The 21703-nt window shown below is 48.9% G+C and overlaps 1 protein-coding gene across 1 annotated transcript; it reads right to left on the bottom strand.

Moving 5' to 3' along the window:
* Positions 1-15073: 15073 nt before the first annotated feature.
* LOC127329499 (uncharacterized) lies at positions 15074-15613 on the bottom strand. The gene has a single exon (XM_051356007.1). The coding sequence runs from the start codon at positions 15611-15613 to the stop codon at positions 15074-15076; it is 540 nt and encodes a 179-aa protein (XP_051211967.1).
* Positions 15614-21703: the final 6090 nt, after the last annotated feature.

The raw sequence follows: 21703 nt of genomic DNA, 5'->3' as shown, positions 1-21703 counted from the left end.
AGAAAATGCAATGGGTGCCAGAGGTACGCCAAGCAAAATCATACCCCAGCGTCCGGTTTAAAAACAATACCGCTAACATGGCCATTTGCTGTTTGGTGCCTTGATATGGTTGGCCCATTCAAGACTGCAAGGAGCAGCATGACTCACATCTTGGTCATGGTGGATAAATTAACCAAGTGGCTAGAAGTGAAACCTATCGCAAAGTGTGATGGGCGCACAGCGGTGACGTTCTTAAAAGATGTCATTTTGCGGTATGGCTACCCGCATAGCATCATCACAGACAATGGAACCAATTTTGCTCAAGGTGAGTGCAAAAGATTTTGTGAGGATAATAACATCCGGTTGGATCTATGCTCGGTAGCACACCCACAAGGCAATGGCCAGGTGGAAAGAACGAACGCGTTGGTACTTTCCGGTATCAAACCAAGACGCATTGAAGCGGTGGAAAAATCACCGGGGTGTTGGCTCGATGAGCTACCATCAGTGCTGTGGAGTATAAGAACAACTCCAAACCGGTCCACCGGATACACTCCATTCTTCATGGTTTACGGAGCAGAAGCGGTCATACCAACCGATATCATCCATGACTCACCAAGAGTGTAGCTCTATACCGAGCAAGAGGTCAAAGAGGCCAGAGAAAACGATGTGGACTTGCTAGAAGAAGCAAGAGAATTGGCATTGGCAAGAACAACCATTTACCAGCAAAACCTCAGACGCTATCATAGCCGGAAGGTTAACCCGAGAGTATTCCGGGAAGGAGATCTAGTGCTACGCCTGGTGCAGCGCACTGAAGGCCGGCATAAGCTTTCACCTCCGTGGGAAGGTCCCTTTGTTGTGAGCAAGGCTCTCCACAATGATGCTTATTACTTGATCGATGCACAGGAGTGGAAAAAAGGAAAGGCGGACAGGTCCGGAGAGGAGAGCAAGCGTCCATGGAACATAGCCCTGTTGCGTCCCTTCTACTCTTGAAGTTCTGGTGTAAGAAGTTCCTTTTGTGTACCTTATATGCTATGAATAAAAGATGTCGGAACCTCGAATGAATCGCGGGGACTACGCCTAAAGTTGCATGCAATATGTTTATTTTTTCAGTTCACCGGTTGCTTAGTGAACATTTTTTCTTTCCGGTTTAGTAGCGTGCTAAACCTACCGGAGTCTTCGACTCTGCTGCTGTCCGCAACCCGGCTTCATGGCAAGCAAGATAAAATCGATAGCAATTAAGCACGCGAACTGCGAAAAGAGAGAGTGGGAACGAACAATCCGGGAAAGTTTAACTAACCCCGGTTAAACCGGTTTTTTGCAAAAATTTCGAGTTATTTCTAAGTTCAAGAAAATGCTTGTTTGGCAAAAGAACCTTGTGCTCATACGCCAAAGAATGCCCAGAGAAGGCAGGCAGAGCCAAGGTAAAAGAGCCAAGTGTGCATCAAATTGGATGCAGAAACAATTCCGAAATCTTTGCAGTGCAGGATAAAATCAAAACGATAAGCAAATATGCTAAGACAAACATAAGTTAATTAACTACCGGTATGGTATACCGGCATGAACTGTTGTACCACAACCAAAAGGGAGATTAAGTTTTACATCACGAACCCCGGCATACCGGGGTAGAATTTAACCAGCAATGTTTTAAGTCAAACAGGGCGAACAAGCATCTCACAGGCAAATAGATAGCAGCAAATGTTCAGGCAACAGGGGCTTCGGGAGGAGCGTCGTTGGCGTCAGGACCCTCTGGAGGCGCGTCACCGGCTCCGGCCTCCTCATCAGCTTCACCTTCCTCCTCGTCGCTGAGATAGTCCTTGACGTCTAGAGGAGGGGGGATGAAGGTGCGCATATCAGCGTACTCCGCGATGTGGTACGCTCGATCCTGCCGCTTAGCGGTGAGGACCGAGTCCAGATCGGTTTCAGCTCCTTCGCGCACTCCGATGAGGGCGTCCAGGTCCAGCTCCGGGTACCAGGAGCAGGCAACGCGAAGCGCGGAGTCTGCTCCGGCACGGGCAGCAGAGCACTGCCACTCCCGGATCCTTCTATCGGCACCCTTCAGGCGGTCGCTGATGAGAGAGAAGGTGTCTGGCACCACTTCTCCAGGCCAGAGAGTCCGGAAGAGCTGGGTGGCCACATCAGGGATGTCGGAGAGGTTCCGGTCTATGGCGCGCATATGGGAAACCCGCGCGTTCAGCGCAACCAAATGGTCATAGGGGTCCCAAGGCGCACCCAGATTCTCATATGCCTGGGCAACCCGGCGCTCTCCAACCTTCTTCACGGCAAACGCCTGGGAGTCTGGGAAGAACCCTATAAGGTGAAGGAAAGAAGTTAAGCAAATGCTACCAGAACAGATAAGCTTATAAGCAGAAACCAGAAATGAAAAAAGAGAAACATACGAAGGGCATGCGCATCAGTTTGCGTGACCAGAAGGCCGTACTCCTTCTGCTCCGCCTCCAGCCGCGCGGCCTTGTCCTCGGCAGCTTTCCGCGCCTTGGCGGCCTCCTCCAGCTCAGCCTGCAATACCACATTGGCATTGCCAGCATCCTCCAGCGCCTCATGCAGCTTGGCCTCCGCAGCGGATTCATCGGCCTTCAGCGCCTTGGCATGGTCAAGACCAAGCTGGATAAGCTGACCCTTGAGCTCCTGGTAGCTGGTTCTCTGGGCGCTCAGATCCTCTTGATGCTGCCGGATGAGCTGGTCCTTCTCCTCTGAAACCCGGAAAGAAAGTGTTAGCAAAAGTTGAACTGGTAAAATGAAGAAGGAGCAAGCCAACCAGAAAACAGGAAGCCGTACCTTGGGCGGTGGCAAGCTGCGTCCTGAGGGCCTCACTAGAAGCTTCCGGGATCGCTGTTGAAACAGAAATTCGTAAGTACTCAGAAAAAAGAAAGCTTTCCGGTAAGAAGATGCCGGAGGCGCAGAGGTTTACCTTGGCATTTGCTGTGTGCCTCAGCGAGATCCCGGTGCTCCCAAAGAAGCTCCTCAAAGAGGATCTTCCGAGCGTCAGCCGTGGTCTGATCAAGAAAAAGATGTTAGTTAAGTTTCGCGCTAAGAGCGAGGATCTTAACCCGAAACTCGGGAACTGGCTATGCCGGTTTCGCGCGTTTTTGGTTAAGTTTCGCGCTAAGAGCAAAGATCTTAACCCGGAACTCGGGGACTGGCTATGCCGGTTTCGCGCGTTTCTAGTTAAGTTTCGCGCTAAGAGCAAAGATCTTAACCCGAAACTCGGGGACTGGCTATGCCGGTTTCGCGCGTTTTTACTTAAGTTTCGCGCTAAGAGCTACACTCTCAACACGAAACTCGGGGACTGGGAAGATAGACAGGATTCAGCAAAAGAGAGAAACCGACTTAAGTTCAAAAGACGAAGAAAAGATAGACAAGATCCGGAAGAAAAGAGACCGGTGTGAATTGAAAAATGGAAAAGGTTTGATGGAACTTACCATCATGTTGTTCGTGGCGTCGTACCACGCGCTGTCCAGCTCCTTGACGGCCCGACGCAGCCGCATAAAGTGCTCCTCTGCGCACCGGTTACCAGCAGGGTCAGGCGCAGGCAGCCGGTCCTTGCCAAGGCCGCGGGTCGCCGCGGACACGTCCGCGGCGTTCCACTTCTGGGCGTAGGGCAGCAAGTTCCCCAGCTCCCGGCCTTCGCGCTGGAACTCCGTGATCCGGCCAAGCAGGCCGGTGGCCTTCTCACCGGCAGCGCTAGCGGCGTGGGCGACGTGCAGCACCAAGGGCTGCTGGCCGCCGGAAGGCGTGCTGGAAGCCGTTGCCTTCCCCTCGACTAGCGTCAAGGTCTTGGGCGGCGGCGGCGTTGGAGTAGCACCAGCTGGCTCGGTGCGGGGAGCTTCCGGTGGTGGCGTTGGCGCGGTCCTGGGAGAAGGGGGAGCGTCAGGCGCATCACCCGGGTTGGAGGAAGCCGGCGCGGAAGTTTCCGGCGCGGCTCTGGAGGGGGAAGACGTCTTGGTCTTCTTCTTCTTCTTCTTTTCTAAGACGGGAGGAACCAGAGGTTCCGCCCGCCCGGCAGCTTCTTCTCCGGCGCCGATGTTGCTGGCGCCGGTGTCTTGGTTCTCGGGAGGGGAGACAAGGTCCTCCTCCGCGCGGTGATCTGGCGGTGTAGGGGCCGCGCGCCCCGAACTTGTAGTGCCTCCTAAAGGGGAGGCAGAGGTGTTGCCGGCACCAGATGGTGCCGGGCTTGTATGAGGAGGAGGGGTCGAGGTCCTTGCGGATCCGGCAGAGCCCTCAGGCCTGGGGCCGAGCTTGAGCGCAAGGCTGGCGAGAGAAAAAGAAAGGGTTGGAAAAAAGCAACCGGCAAAAGAACTTGGTCCGGAAACAAGAGCTTACCCAGACGAGGTCGGCATCTCCTTGCGCTTGTAGCGCCTCACGCCTGCAACCTTCCCCCCAAAGGGTTCAGTCCGGAAGCGCTTGGGAGCAGGGGCCTGGCTCGAACCGGCGTCAGAGGCCAGAGCTTTGTTCTTCTGGCCTTGGGCCATGAGCTTCTCCACAAACTCGTCACCTGCCTCGGCCTGCAGGGGAGGAACGTGCTCGTGGACCTGTGGGTTGATGTTGGCTGAGGGAACATCTACAGAGAAACAATAACAGAAGAAAATGAGAGATCAAAAAGAAAAGCTACCTCAAGCAAGGTCAGGTCGTCGGACGAACCGGATGGTTCCGGTGGAGATTTGCCGAGGCGCGAGGCTGGAGTCCGGACCATCTTCAGGTCCTGCCAATGAATGAGGGGGTCCGGGTCGAACTTGTCTAGACCACGCTTCCGGCAAGGGCCTCGCCGATCTGCGTCAATGCGGGGGAAGCGCTCCTTGGCCTAAAAACAAAAGAAAAGAAGATTAGTCACGGTATAAAAGTTACCGGTAAACCGACCCGAGTTGCATAATTTCTTACTTCTTGGGTCGGAGGGTTAGTGGAACTAAGAGGCCGGAGGCCCCATTCCCAATCATCCGGCATGGCAGTCTGGCAGATCTGCCTAGCCTTGCGGACGATGTCCTTCTTGTTGAGAGGAAGGCCGGTGATCTTGGTGGGATCGCCGGGACCATACATCTCGCTCATCTTGTGAGCCCGGCACTTAAGAGGAAGCACCCGACGCGAGATGAAGGTGCGGATAATATCGTCGGAGCAGATGTTAGTCCCCTTCATCAGCTGCTCCATGAAGCGCACCACCCGGTTGGTTTCGACATGATTTGTCTTCGGGTTGAAGCTCCAGTTAACTTTTCTGGGCGGCGCCAGATTGAAAGGCGGCAGATCGATGAGATCTGCGACGCCGGTGTTCTTCACATAGAAGAAGGTCCCTTGCCATAACCGGCATGACTCGAGACCGGAAAACTTGAAGAAAGGGCTCCCTTGGCGGGAGCCGATGATGCAAGACCCGCATTGCACGGTGGGTTTGGGTTTAGGAATTTCCTTGCCCTGAACGGAATTGATCCGAAGAGCAAAGAAACGGGCAAACATCTCGCGAGTGGGACGCATGCCGATATAAGCCTCCATAAAGGTGGCATAGCAAGAAAGGTAAAAAATGGAATTGCCGGGAAGATGGTGAGGTTGGAGTTTGATGGCGTGTATTTCACACGTTCGTTAGGCAACCCCAAGAGGAAGGTATGATGCGCACAGCAGCAAGTTTTCCCTCAGAAAGAAACCAAGGTTTATCGAACCAGGAGGAGCCAAGAAGCACGTTGAAGGTTGATGGCGGTGGGATGTAGTGCGGCGCAACACGAGAGATTCCGGCGCCAACGTGGAACCTGCACAACACAACCAAAGTACTTTGCCCCAACGAAACAGTGAGGTTGTCAATCTCACCGGCTTGCTGTAACAAAGGATTAACAGTATTGTGTGGAAGATGATTGTTTGCAGAAAACAGTAGAACAGTATTGCAGTAGATTGTATTTCAGTAAAGAGAATTGGATCGGGGTCCACAGTTCACTAGAGGTGTCTCTCCCATAAGACGAACAGCATGTTGGGTGAACAAATTACAGTTGGGCAATTGACAAATAAAGATAGCATGACCATGCACATACATATCATGATGAGTATAGTGAGATTTAATTGGGCATTACGACAAAGTACATAGACCGTCATCCAACTGCATCTATGCCTAAAAAGTCCACCTTCAGGTTATCATCCGAACCCCCTCCAGTATTAAGTTGCTAACAACAGACAATTGCATTAAGTATTGCGCGTAATGTAACTAGTGACTACATCCTTGAACATAGCACTAATGTTTTATCCCTAGTGGCAACAGCACATCCATAACCTTAGTGGTTCTTGTCACTCCTCCAGATTCACAGAGGCATGAACCCACTATCGAGCATAAATACTCCCTCTTGGAGTTACTAGCATCAACTTGGCCAGAGCATCTACTAATAACGGAGAGCATGCAAGATCATAAAAAACACATAAGCATAGCTTTGATAATCAACATAACAAGTATTCTCTATTCATCGGATCCCAACAAACGCAACATATAGAATTACAGATAGATGATCTTGATCATGTTAGGCAGCTCACAAGATCCGACAATGATAGCACAATGGGGAGAAGACAACCATCTAGCTACTGCTATGGACCCATAGTCCAGGGGTAGACTACTCACACATCACACCGGAGGCGACCATGGCGGCGTAGAGTCCTCCGGGAGATGATTCCCCTCTCCGGCAGGGTGCCGGAGGCGATCTCCTGGATCCCCCGAGATGGGATCGGCGGCGGCGGCGTCTCTGGAAGGTTTTCCGTATCGTGGTTCTCGGTGCTGGGGTTTTCGTCACGGAGACTTTGTATAGGGGTATGGGCTGGTCGAGTGGCGGCACGGGGGCGCCTCCGGACCGGGCCGCGCGGCGAAGGGGGGGGGGGCCGCGCCGGCCGAGGGTGTGGCCCCTCCGTGGCCCCTCTTCGTCTCACCTTCGGACTTCGGGCAGCTTCGTGAGAAAATAGGCCCCTGGGCTTTGATTTCGTCCAATTCCGAGAATTTTTCCTTACTAGGATTTCTGAAACCAAAAACAGCAGAAAACAAGAATCGGCACTTCGGCATCTTGTTACTAGGTTAGTTCCATAAAATGCACGAATATGACATAAAGTGTGCATAAAACATGTAGATAACATCAATAATGTGGCATGGAACATAAGAAATTATCGATACGTCGGAGACGTATCAGCATCCCCAAGCTTAGTTCTGCTCGTCCCGAGCAGGTAAAACGATAACACGTATAATTTCTGGAGTGACATGCCATCATAATCTTGATCATACTATTTGTAAAGCATATGTAGTGAATGCAGCGATCAAAACAATGTATATGACATGAGTAAACAAGTGAATCATATAGCAAAGACTTTTCATGAATAGCAATTCAAGACAAGCATCAATAAGTCTTGCATAAGAGTTAACTCATAAAGCAATAATTCAAAGTAAAGGTATTGAAGCAACACAAAAGAAGATTAAGTTTCAGCGGTTGCTTTCAACTTGTAACATGTATATCTCATGGATATTGTCAACATAGAGTAATATAATAAGTGCAATAAGCAAGTATGTAGGAATCAATGCATAGTTCACACAAGTGTTTGCTTCTTGAGGTGGAGAGAAATAGGTGAACTGACTCAACATTGAAAGTAAAAGAATGGTCCTCCATAGAGGAAAAGCATCGATTGCTATATTTGTGCTAGAGCTTTGATTTTGAAAACATGAAACAATTTTGTCAACGGTAGTAATAAAGCATATGTATCATGTAAATTATATCTTACAAGTTGCAAGCCTCATGCATAGTATACTAATAGTGCCCGCACCTTGTCCTAATTAGCTTGGACTACCGGATCATCACAATGCATTGTTTTTACCAAGTGTCACAAAGGGGTACCTCTATGCCGCTTTGTACAAAGGTCTAAGGAGAAAGCTCGCATTGGATTTCTCGCTATTGATTATTCTTCAACTTAGACATCCATACCGGGACAACATAGACAACAGATAATGGACTCCTCTTTTATGCATAAGCATATAACAACAATTAATAATTTTCTCATTTGAGATTTGAGGATTGTTGTCCAAAACTGAAACTTCCACCATGGAACATGGCTTTAGTTAGCGGCCCAATGTTCTTCTCTAACATATGCATGCTTAACCCTATGGTGGTAGATCTCTCTTACTTCAGACAAGACGAACATGCATAGCAACTCACATGATATTCAACAAAGAGTAGTTGATGGCGTCCCCAGTAAACATGGTTATCGCACAACAAGCAACTTAATAAGAGATAAAGTGCATAATTACATATTCAATACCACAATAGTTTAAAGCTATTTGTCCCATGAGCTATATATTGCAAAGGTGAATGATGGAATTTTAAAGGTAGCACTCAAGCAATTTACTTTGGAATGGCGGAAAATATCATGTAGTAGGTAGGTATGGTGGACACAAATGGCATAGTGGTTGGCTCAAGTATTTTGGATGCATGAGAAGTATTCCCTCTCGATACAAGGTTTAGGCTAGCAAGGCTTATTTGAAACAAACACAAGGATGAACCGGTGCAGCAAAACTCACATAAAAGACATATTGAAAACATTATAAGACTCTACACCGTCTTCCTTGTTGTTCAAACTCAATACTAGAAATTATCTAGACCTTAGAGAAACCAAATATGCAAACCAAATTTTAGCATGCTCTATGTATTTCTTCATTAATGGGTGCAAAGCATATGATGCAAGAGCTTAATCATGAGCACAACAATTGCCAAGTATCACATTACCCAAGACATTTATAGCAATTACTACATGTATCATTTTCCAATTCCAACCATATAACAATTTAACGAAGGAGAAACTTCGCCATGAATACTATGAGTAGAAACCAAGGACATACTTGTCCATATGCTACAGCGGAGCGTGTATCTCTCCCATAAAGTGAATGCTAGGATCCATTTTATTCAAACAAAACAAAAAACAAAAACAAACCGACGCTCCAAGAAAAAGCACATAAGATGTGATGGAATAAAAATATAGTTTCAGGGAGGAACCTGATAATGTTGTCGATGAAGAAGGGGATGCCTTGGGCATCCCCAAGCTTAGACGCTTGAGTCTTCTTGATATATGCAGGGGTGAACCACCGGGTGCATCCCCAAGCTTAGAGCTTTCACTCTCCTTGATCATGTTGCATCATACTCCTCTCTTGATCCTTGAAAACTTCCTCCACACCAAACTCGAAACAACTCATTAGAGGGTTAGTGCACATTATAAATTGACATATTCAGAGGTGACACAATCATTCTTAACACTTCTGGACATTGCATAATGCTACTGGACATTAGTGGATCAAAGAAATTCATCCAACATAGCGAAAGAGGCAATGCGAAATAAAAGGCAGAATCTGTCAAAACAGAACAGTTCGTATTGACGAATTTTAAAATGGCACCAGACTTGCTCAAATGAAAATGCTCAAATTGAATGAAAGTTGCGTACATATCTGAGGATCATGCACGTAAATTGGCTTAATTTTCTGAGTTACCTACAGGGAGGTGGACCCAGATTCGTGACAGCAAAGAAATCTGGAACTGTGCAGTAATCCAAATCTAGTACTTACTTTTCTATCAACGGCTTAACTTGGCACAACAAAACACAAAACTAAGATAAGGAGAGGTTGCTACAGTAGTAAACAACTTCCAAGACACAAAATAAAAACAAAGTACTGTAGGTAAAAACATGGGTTGTCTCCCATAAGCGCTTTTCTTTAACGCCTTTCAGCTAGGCGCAGAAAGTGTGTATCAAGTATTATCAAGAGATGGTGCATCGTTATCATGAGCTCCCCCATCCATAGTGGTACTAAGGGCTTTGTCAATTTTAGGCCTATAATAATACTTCTTTGGTCTAGGCACTTTAGAGACATACATAAACTTTTGCTCCTTACCCACATAAGCTTTCTCCTTATATTTAAGAGAAGAAAATGTTGAACCCAAGGTTCCCATAGCTTTTTCAAGTTCGTCAATCCTATTGATTTGATCATCATGGACAGCATTAGTTCCTAGGACACTAATTCTTTCATCAATTCCTCCTAAGGATTTATCAAGTTCATCAGTTTTATCAAGTAATATTTCCAATTTAGCTTCAATACTTGGAAAATTTTTCTCTATGGTTTCCAATTTTTTCATAACATCTTCAAGAGAGATTTCAGTTTTAACTTTATCAACAGGGGGTATTCCAAATAAGCTCTCAATAATGCAACTAGCTTCTAATGCAGGAGTACTTAGGAAGTCACCTTTTGCGAGACTATCAAGAACATATCTATTCCAGCTAGATACACCAACATAAAAATTCCTGAGTAAAATAATGGTGGAGTGCTTCTTAGTGCATCTATTATGAGCATCGCTAATTCTATACCAAGCATCTCTCAAACATTCTCCCCCTCGTTGCTTAAACGTGCGAACTTCAACTTCAGGATTACTCATTTTAGTAGCAGTAAATAAAGCAAACTAGATAAAGTAAATGCAAGTAAACTAATTTTTTGTGTTTTTGATATAGCAAACAAGATAGCAAGTAAAGTAAAACTAGCAACTAATTTTTTTGTATTTTGATTTAGTGCAGCAAACAAAGTAGTAAATAAAACTAAGCAAGACAAAAACAAAGTAAAGAGATTGAGAAGTGGAGACTCCCCTTGCAGCGTGTCTTGATCTCCCCGGCAACGGCGCCAGAAAATATGCTTGATGGCGTGTATTTCACACGTTCATTGGGCAACCCCAAGAGGAAGGTATGATGTGCACAGCAGCAAGTTTTCCCTCAGAAAGAAACCAAGGTTTATCGAACCAGGAGGAGCCAAGAAGCACGTTGAAGGTTGATGGCGGCGGGATGTAGTGCGGCGCAACACCAGAGATTCCGGCGCCAACGTGGAACCTGCACAACACAACCAAAGTACTTTGCCCCAACGAAACAGTGAGGTTGTCAATCTCACCGGCTTGCTGTAACAAAGGATTAACCGTATTGTGTGGAAGATGATTGTTTGCAGAAAACAGTAGAACAGTATTGCAAGAGATTGTATTTCAAGAAAGAGAATTTGACCGGGTTACAGAGTTCACTAGAGGTGTCTCTCCCATAAGACGAACAGCATGTTGGGTGAACAAATTACAGTTGGGCAATTGACAAATAAAGAGAGCATGACCATGCACATACATATCATGATGAGTATAGTGAGATTTAATTGGGCATTACGACAAAGTACATAGACCGTCATCCAACCGCATCTATGCCTAAAAAGTCCACCTTCAAAGTTATCATCCGAACCCTCCGGTATTAAGTTGCTAACAACAGACAATTGCATTAAGTATTGCGCGTAATGTAACTAGTGACTACATCCTTGAACATAGCACTAATGTTTTATCCCTAGTGGCAATAGCACATCCATAACCTTAGTGGTTCTTGTCACTCCTCCAGATTCACAGAGGCATGAACCCACTATCGAGCATAAATACTCCCTCTTGGAGTTACTAGCATCAACTTGGCCAGAGCATCTACTAATAACGGAGAGCATGCAAGATCATAAACAACACATAAGCATAGCTTTGATAATCAACATAACAAGTATTCTCTATTCATCGGATCCCAACAAACGTAACATATAGAATTACAGATAGATGATCTTGATCATGTTAGGCAGCTCACAAGATCCGACAATGATAGCACAATGGGGAGAAGACAACCATCTAGCTACTGCTATGGACCCATAGTCCAGGGGTAGACTACTCACACATCACACCGGAGGCGACCATGGCGGCGTAGAGTCCTCCGGGAGATGATTCCCCTCTCCGGCAGGGTGCCGGAGGCGATCTCCTGGATCCCCCGAGATGGGATCGGCGGCGGCGGCGTCTCTGGAAGGTTTTCCGTATCGTGGTTCTCGGTACTGGGGTTTTCGTCACGGAGACTTTTTATAGGCGAAAGGGCAGGTCAAGAGGCGGCACGGGGGCCCCACACCACAGGGCCGCGCGGCCAAGGGGGGGGGGGGCCGCGCCGCCCTAGGGTGTGGCCCCTCCGTGGCCCCTCTTCGTCTCTCCTTCGGACTTCTGGAAGCTTCGTGAGAAAATAGGCCCCTGGGCTTTGATTTCGTCCAATTCCGAGAATATTTCCTTACTAGGATTTCTGAAACCAAAAACAGCAGAAAACAGCAACTGGCACTTCGGCATCTTGTTAATAGGTTAGTTCCAGAAAATGCACGAATATGACATAAAGTGTGCATAAAACATGTAGATAACATCAATAATGTGGCATGGAACATAAGAAATTATCGATACGTCGGAGACGTATCAGAGTTGGTAAAAACCAAGGAAACTCCGGAAGAAAGGAGAGGCGGGAAGGACGAAGCCGCGCTCAAAGTGAGCGAGGAAAACAACGCGTTCACCGGGTTCAAGCACCGGTTGAATCTCGTCGCCAAGGAGCCGGCAGGATACTCCCTCCGGTATCCTCCGGGACCGGTAAAGCCAGTCAATCTCATACTGGCTAACGTTGGAGCCCATCCAGGCCCCGCGTGTGACACCGGCAGGATCTACGCCGGAAGCTTGGCTAGAGCTACCGGTTTCTTGGTCGCTACCGGCATCGACGTCCATCTGGACGAGATCGGCGGTTAAACCGTCGGAAGATTGCGTATGTTGGCTACTGGAAGAAGAGGCAGAAGAAGAGGCAGAGGAAGAGGCAGAGGAAGACTCCTCACTAGACATGAGATTAGCCGCGGAAAAACACGAATCCCACGATTTACCCCCGCGTGAAGATCTACGAGTAAGAGAAAAAGCAAAAGAAAAGTAGAAGGAGAAGTAAATACACTACCGACCCAAGATCTAGAAAGCAAGCAAAAGAAGAGTAAAGGCAGATTGAGCCTAACCTGAGGCGTCGAAGTCGCAGGGGAAGCGGTTGGCCGAAGGAATGGTGGGCTTGCAGTTGACGAGGAGGACCATCGACGGCGAGGTGGAAAAGAGCTTCAGGAAGCTCCAATGTCGCGGCCGCGAGAGGAGCACCGCAGAGATTCTTCGCGCGATGAAGTCCGGCGGAGCAGCAGCGGAGGTTCCCTGGGCGGCGGAGCTCGAGCGAAGAACTGAGAGCGGCGGAGGCGCGGAAGGCAAAGGAAACTGTGCGCGAAGAAGTGGGGAATGCGAGAAGAGGAAGAAGAAGGGGCGGTTTCGCCTTATAAAGGAAGAGAGAGGTGGGCCGAAAACCGCCGGGCCGCGACGGTTCGCTCCACGGGCCGCCACGTGGCGTGGTGATACACGCGTAAAAGCAGGAAGCCACAGGGAGGCGCACATGGATCCGGAACAGTGACTAGGATCCACTGTGAAGCAGTTAATACGCGCGCAGGAACCGAAGGGAAGTGACCCTGACACTGGCGCGTCAGTCACAGTGCGCATGTCACTGACAGGCGCGGGGCCCGAGAAATTCTCGACTTCGCCGAGGAAGTAGTTAATGACTAAGATGCCGGAGGACAAGATACCGAAGAATACTTTGCAGAGAGAGAAAGAGTGAGTCCGGGCAAAGATGTCGGATCCAAGCTAAGCATCGGAAAGATTAAACCGGTATCCTAAGACGTAAGAACCTGGCATGGTCTGTTGGATAGAATCCGCCAGACTATACCAGCTTCGGGGACTAATGTTGGGGGGATGACCCCCGGTATGCCAAAGGCATGCCAAACCGGATGGTTTGAGCCATCAAGATACCGGTTTAATGTTTATACCGGAGCACGAAGATAAGAGTTTGGCTAAGTAAAGCTAAGCCGGTATCCCCAAGAGGGGTATACCGGAACCGGATAAAGAAGATACCGGGCTACCGGAAGAAGAGCATGTCGGCAAGACTGGTCAAAGATTCTCTTCAGAACTAGAAGACAAAGATGAGCTAAGCAAAGTGGCTTTAATCGAAGCCCTGGCGCCAAAGAGAGGGGTGACGCTGAAAGAAGCCGGAGGACGTCAGCGTTCCTGATTAAAGAAGACCCCGGCGTCATCCATGATTAAAGTTACTTTGTAAAGTAGTTTGTCCAGTCAAAGATGCCATTAGGGTTTCTTGTTCTGTAAGCCACCCTCTCCCCTATATAAGGAGAGGGGGCACTGTCCTTCACACGTACGTCCAGAGGATCAGTCTGTAGGTGAACCTTGTAACCAGAAACCTGTAAACCATGTTGAGATCAATGAAGATCGTGATCTAGAGCAGAGTTCTTCCTCTTGTGTTTCTTCTTGTATCCCTGCTCTTGGCTGTGTTCTTCAGGAAAGTATCCGGAAGTTCATCCCATCTAATCACAAACCCTCCCCCGAATCCTCTTGCGCCCATTCGGCCCCAACTTAAACCATCCCATGGCATCTGCTCGTTCGCCACGACGACAAATCTGTACTGCTATAGTTCCGTATACTCACTTACTCAGTCGTCGCATAAGCTCCAAAACTTTCATGAAAACTATTTAATTTAGAATTGGTGACCAACGCAGCTGAACATCGTGATTCTCTGAATTTTGTACTAGTTCTAGTAGTAAGTAAATGGTGTGTTTAAAAGAAATCAACTGATGGCATCAAAAGGATATCAACAAGAAATTCCATTTCCTGAAGCCCTAAAAGGCTGTATTGCTGTGTACTCCGCAGTGTTGTATCGGATCCAAAATTTCCGTGGACATTCTAAAATTTAGAACTGTCACCTAAATATCTGTGTGACATCTGGGCATGTTGTATCTAAAGTTCTGCATGCTTGTCGTTGAAATGAAATGACATGTGATAAATTAAGGGAGCAGTTTTTCATGTTTGATAATCGTAGAGTATTTAGGCTTCTAGATGGGCATCCTGATTCCTCAGACCGGACTCCTCGGTGTCGCCTCATAACTGTCGGAAATATACCCTAAACCCTGCCGGAGAAAATGACATGGTGGAAACAGAATACTGTGATCAATCGAGCCGCCGAGCCCTAATATATTGTATTATACTGATACTTTGCACCTTTTCTTCTCCTCTCGTCGTCTCCCTTTTGGAGGCTTGTATGCCTTCATTTTGTTGGTTAATCTTATGCCGTTATTCAGATGAAAGAATGACTCAAATTGGAAGACGAATAAAGAATCACACGTCACGCAGCAATAGCCAAAAAAATGGAAAACAGGCACGTCTGTCGTTCAAGGCCATCCGAGGCGGAGCTCAAGGTCAATGTCCTTCTCGTTCTCGTCGTCACAGCCAATGTGGCACTGCTGGCCATGGGCGGCGGAGCCGTCCAGTGCGACGTCCGGCGTCGAGAGCAGAACGTTGCCGCTGGGAATGAACACCGCCCGAGCGCCGGCGGCATTGGAGTTCAACACTGGGTACAACACGGCGTACTCTGTCGTTGCCAGGGGGGCTGGCGCGGAGGCCTCGGCGGCGGGCGCCGTGGCGCCGTACTGGCCGCGCAGCTTGGCGCGGTCGCGGCGGTGCACGTTCATGTGGCCGCCCAGCGCCTGTGCGGACCTGAACTCACGGTGGCAGAAGGCACACGTGTACGAGCGCGGCGGCCACGACGCACCGTCGGCATCGTCCGCCACATCCTCGGGCGTCGGGCGCGGCACCGGCCAGCTCCAGAGCACGGCGGTGGGCTTGAGACGCTGCTGCAGAAGGTGCTGCTGCTTCAGGAAGTTGTGCAGTGTAATGTGCTTCATCGACTCGGTTCTGGTCGCAGGCGCCATGTACCGTTGTCTTCCTCGTGTGTCAGCTAGCTCTAGCTAGATCTTTGTTCTCGAGGAGTAGTGGCTGACGGGACATTCGTGCGGTTTCGACGACGGCCATTTATACAAGTAGCAGTGAGTTAGTGGGGTTTGGGGTTATGGAAGAGACGGAAGAGAAGGGGAGCACATCGGTTGTGTCGCGCATTGTGAACTTTTTGTTCATGTCTGCAGGGGTGCGACACACACAAACTTGTGTTTTTCATGGGTAGTATCGGTGCATGCACGCTGGTCGCTGGGAGCTGAGCTGAGTCGATGAGATAGCTAGCTAAGGAAGTGTTTGTGTTTTCCTGGAATCAATTCGGTGATGTTGGCCGCCTCCTCTAACCTAGCCGCCCCTCCTCCTCTCCTGCCCCCCTCCCGGGCGGCGGCGGAGGATCTACCCGCCTCGCTCCGAGCAGCCGCCCCCGGATCGCCGCACCTCAGCCGCCGCTGCTGCCGGCCTCGGCCCCGGCCCCGGCCTTGGCCTTGGCCCCGGCTTCGGCCCTGGCCCGGCCACAGCCCCGTCCCCGGCCTCGGCCACGACGGCGGTGGCGGCGCCCCTTTCGTCGAACGACGAGGGGAGGAGAGGGTTTCCACGGTGGCGTTCCATGGGAGGTGATGAAGCGCCGGTGGAGGAAGCCGGGCGGCACGGCTACTTGGCCGGGGCCTGATGCTCTCCGTCGGTAGCCATGGAGGATTCGGTGGGGCGGTGGCGGCCTCCGCCCCGGTGACGGTTCAGCGGTCGCATGATCCGCGCCGCCGTCTTCTTCCCTGGTGATTCGACAGGAGGGACTGGCGGCGTGGGGGCTGCTGGTCTTGCTTTGTTTTTGGTGACGGTCCTTGGATTTCTCGCAAGCGAAGATGAAGATCTACCGGAGGTCAGTTTGCTTTGATCTGGCTGGAGAGATGAGTTCCGAAAAGCTCCGCTGGCGAATGGAACAGTGCATATTTTGCCTGTAGTTTGCTGGATCGGGTGGTATTCGGTCGCACGCACCCATGTTTTTATTCCGACCGTTTGGTTCCAGAGGAAGCGCCGCGAAGCTATATTATGTGTTGACATCTGGTGACTTTTGTCCATGGTGAAGTCAGAAGAAGGAATATCATGAAGGCCGGATTGGTGGACTGACTAAAGGAGGTTCGAGTCAACGTGATGTTGAGGGATCTGCTTGGCGTTCCGGGCTTGCAGCAGTGGTATGCATGTGGGGGCGGCAGCACAGGGGAAGTTCGGAGTCTTACCTCTCAGGGTGAAAATCCAAGGTCTGGCCTTAACTGGTTGTGCCTGGAAATGTTCTTGTTGGAGGCATTGTTTTGAGAGTGGGGACTATCTTCAGGGAGAAATCCTAAGACCTTTGGTCGGGCGACGACGGCACTGGTGCACTGTTTCCTTCTTGGAGGCGTCGCTTTTGGAGATTCTGTACTTCAGGTGTTGTCATGATGGTGGTTGTATTGCTGTTGCTAGGTATACAAGGCTGTAGCGGGACTTTTATTTCTTAGTTTTCTTTTCTCTTTTTTGGCTGTGTGCATCGGTACTGCCATTAGGGTGGGGCGTTGTTGCAGAGTCTGGGTGTAATTGGTATCTTTTGATATTAATATATTCTCTTTATCGAAAAAAAAATTCGGTAATGTTTAGTTTGAGTTAACCTGGGTTGGGACTAATATGGTTTGGAATTAATCATGGGGGGCAGTTAAACCGCGGGTATAGAACCACATTTTCAGCAAAAGAACGGACGTACTGTCAAGCTAGCACACCACGTAAGCTCCTGCCACCAGAATCAACATGCCACCACTTTCAGAAAGACAGACATAATCCATTGTCAAGCTAGCACACCACGTAAATTATTACAAACTTAAGCTCCTGCCACCAGAATCAATCTGCCCCTACATCGATTGTCATTGCAGAACCATGACCGCAACCGGTAAGGTGGCATACATACAAAAAATAGCCTGCAAATGAAAACTGGAAAATACTACCGCAGTTCCTTAATATAGAACGTTTTGGCGATTCAAAACTCAAAACTGCCAAAACGTCTTATATTTGAAAACACGGGAAGTAGCATGCATATGAAAACCGTAATTTTTTTAAAGATATCATTTTTTTTTTTTGAACAGGGGAGGCCTCGAAGGGCCTAGAGCTTCATTGTAGTCAAAGCAGTGGCAGTACAAATTACAGAAAGGGTCAAAGGAAAACTAGAAATTACAAACCAACCCTCACAATTTGCACAAAGGACCCTGAGAACGAAACAGGAGAAGCAATCCGGTCCAGCTCCATCTCCACTGCTGCAGAGCTCGCCGTGGTCAACCTGCATGCCGCCGGGGACGAGACCACTTGGGGCATGAAGGTGGGAGCTAACCACGACAAAGCTAGGTAACCTCCGCCGGAGGTTGATTGCGTCTTGGAGGTGACGGCCGTGCGCCGTCGCTCGAGGTTGGAGGGGCCGCCCTTCGGCCAGGATGAACGGCGACAGAGGCGCCGTATGAAACCTCCAGAAGAAGACCTGGAAGTGACGGCCGAGAGCCATCACTTGAGGTTGGAGGAGCCGCCCTTCGGCCATGTAGAACGGCGACAGTGGCGCCGTAGAGAACCTCCGGTGAGAAGCATCGTCGCTCCCCTGATGCAGATCCCGTGGCCAGCCAACCAAGAGCTGCGCCCTCTCCCCAATCACGCCACCATGACAGATCAGGGGGAGAAGCTTGCAGTTCCGGCCTTGACCACCAGATCCCGCCGAATCAGCCTTATTTATGGAGATCTCCTCTCCCTTCCACCTCCTCAACACCGGCTCCGACCACCGGAGCACCTTGAAGCAGGGGAAGAAGATGGTGCGGCTCCAGATCTGACTGAGAAGATCCGTCGCCTCCCTCCCGGCATAGACGCCAAACGCCATAAAGGACCAAGACCTAGACCTACCACTACAGCTATGTACTCCGGCGCCTACTCCTTCCCTACTCCGGCCGGCTATTCCGGCGGAGAGGACATCGGAGCGGCCCGGCGGTGAAGAAAAGCCTCTCAGCTACTGTAGCAGGGCGAGAGAGAGAAGGGGGGGGGGGAGAAGGTTTGGTGTGGTGTGTGAGTGTGTGTAGATATCATGTTATGTATGCATACCTAAATCCAGCAGCAGCTAGCCTCCCCTAAATTTTGTACCATGCACCCCTCCCATCAATGCTCAAAATATGAGGACACCACAAAGTGGCAAATGAGATATTTTGAAAACTCGCCCATGCCATGTTCCATCAGGGCGCCCCCCCCCTCCCCGACCCACACCCCCCCTTTGCATGCCGGTACCAAAAACCGAAGCCTTACCACTTTGCTATACTCCAAACGGGGGAAGGCACGATGAAAACAAGCCGGGATAAAGATTTTTAAGAAGGAAGAGTTAGTTATCCTCAGTCTTCCTTCTTTCCCGGGATTCAAGGAAGTAGAGCGGGATAATCCTTTATTTCGGGTGAATAGCTCCTTTGCAACGTTTTTCCATGGAATTGGATGAGAAGCGACGTTATTAGTGAAAATAGCTGGCATGCGACGTTGTTTAGGTAGGAAATCGCTCAGTGCCACCCGTGCCATAAAACGGCCGTTAAGGAGACAGTTAGGTTAGTTAACGGTTTGGTTCAGTTAGTGGTGGCCCGAGTCAAATCAACCGACCCAACCGCACCCTTCCAACCGAGCGCGCGCGTGTCATTTTCTGATGACGGCGGCGGAGCTCACCATCCTTGTCGATGGCGGCGGCGGTGGCGGAGCTTGCTCCGAGGACAACGGCGCTTTCATTCTACGGTGAATGTGGTGAGCGCCATTCGAAACCCTAATTCCTCTTCCATTATTCTCACCCCATTAGATCTGAGGGTTGGGTTGGATTGAGCTTAGATTGTGGCTAGCGGCGGTGCTGAGCGAGGGGAACGAGATGGGGAAGGCGGGAGAGGGGACAAGTAATCGATAATTCATCCCATCTAGAAACTTAATTTCAATTCTATTTGTTTATTGTCTTGAATCGTAGCTCACATTGCCCGCCAAAAACAGGGGAAGGGGTACATTTAAAATTTGCATAAAAATCTTTCCCTCCAAGGCATTGTTAATTGATGGAAGCATGCGGGAGATTGAGAGAGACACGATGGTTGAATGAGATGTACCTATTGAAGACATTGATCCACAAGAACTAGAAACAATGGAATAGGAGGCTGTGAGGAATGTGGTGGACAAACTTGGGGAGAGTTTGGTTTGGGGGCCACAGCAAGAAGTATCTTTGTTAGCATTTGATGATTGGAAACATGAGTATGTTAGGATTGAAATAGGAGAAGAAATGGTAGATGAAATCGATCGGCGAGACGGCTGGACAAGCATAAGTGTTCTGTTTTTTGGCATAGCTCATTGATCTGAACCCTGCATCTAGGGTTGGATATGTGGCATCGAAGTTGGCTTGTCAGATTGTTGAGGATGATTGGGCTACAAAAATGTAGATAATGCCTATAGTTACTGAATTGGCAGTGTTATCAGGGGGGGGGGCAGGTGCAGAAGAGGCAGTTAATCATGTTGAGGAGGTTGTATCTATTGATTGGAATACAATTGACATAAATGACCGAACAGATTTGGTCATTGCTCCAATGTCTGACATTCAAATAGCAACTATGTTTGGTATTCTTGTAGATGAGAAAGACCAGGAAAAGGAAAAAGATGAAGCCGCATATGATGGTAACGAACATTTAAGGACTGCAAATGCAGATGCTGATGCTGATATAGATTCAGAGTTGATGCATGATACGTCTCAAACGTATCTATAATTTCTTATGTTCCATGCTACTTTATTGATGATACTCACATGTTTTATACATACTTTATGTCATATTTATGCATTTTCTGGCACTAACCTATTAACAAGATGCCGAAGAGCCAGTTGTTGTTTTCTGCTATTTTTGGTTTCAGAAATCCTAGTAAGGAAATATTCTCGGAATTGGACGAAATCAACGCCCAGGGACTTATTTTTCCACGAAGCTTCCAGAACACCGAAAGGGAAACGAAGTGGGGCGACGAGGCGCCGCCACACTAGGGCGGCGCGGCCCAAGGGGGGCCCGCGCGGCCCTAGCGTGTGGCCCCCTCGTCAGCCCTCCGACTCCGCCCTTCCTCCTACTTAAAGTCTTCGTCGCGAATACCCCAGTACCGAGAGCCATGATACGGAAAACCTTCCAGAGACGCCGCCGCCAATCCCATCTCGGGGGATTCAGGAGATCGCCTCCGGCACCCTGCCGGAGAGGGGAATCATCTCCCGGAGGACTTTTCACCGCCATGGTCGCCTCCGGAGTGATGTGTGAGTAGTTCACCCCTGGACTATGGGTCCATAGCAGTAGCTAGGTGGTCGTCTTCTCCTAATTGTGCTATCATTGTTGGATCTTGTGAGCTGCCTAACATGATCAAGATCATCTATTTGTAATGCTACATGTTGCGTTTGTTGGGATCCGATGAATAATGAATGCTATGTTATGTTGATTATCAATCTATCATCTACGTGTTGTTTATGATCTTGCATGCTCTCCGTTGTTAGTAGAGGCTTTGGCCAAGTCGTTACTTGTAACTCCAAGAGGGAGTATTTATGCTCGATAGTGGGTTCATGCCTCCATTAAATCTGGGACAATGACAGAAAGTTCTAAGGTTGTGGATGTGCTGTTGCCACTAGGGATAAAACATCAATGCTATGTCTAAGGATGTATTTGTTGATTACATTACGCACCATACTTAATGCAATTGTCTGTTGTTTGCAACTTAATACTGGAGGGGGTTCGGACGATAACCTGAAGGTGGACTTTTTAGGCATAGATGCATGCTGGATAGAGGTCTATGTACTTCGTCGTAATGCCCAATTTAATTTCACACTACTCATCATAACATGTATATGCATGGTCATGCCCTCTTTATTTGTCAATTGCCCAACTGTAATTTGTTCACCCAACATGCTATTTCTTATTGGAGAGACACCACTAGTGAACTGTGGACCCCGGTCCATTCTTTTACATCGAATACAATCTACTGCAATACTCGTTCTACTGTTCTCTGCAAATATCATCATCCACACTATACATCTAATCCTTTGT

The sequence above is a fragment of the Lolium perenne genome, chromosome 2 (genome assembly GCF_019359855.2).
Source record: "Lolium perenne isolate Kyuss_39 chromosome 2, Kyuss_2.0, whole genome shotgun sequence".
Taxonomy (NCBI): domain Eukaryota; kingdom Viridiplantae; phylum Streptophyta; class Magnoliopsida; order Poales; family Poaceae; genus Lolium; species Lolium perenne.
The sequence above is the reverse complement of the archived record's forward strand: the minus strand, read 5'-3'. Positions and strand labels throughout refer to the sequence as shown.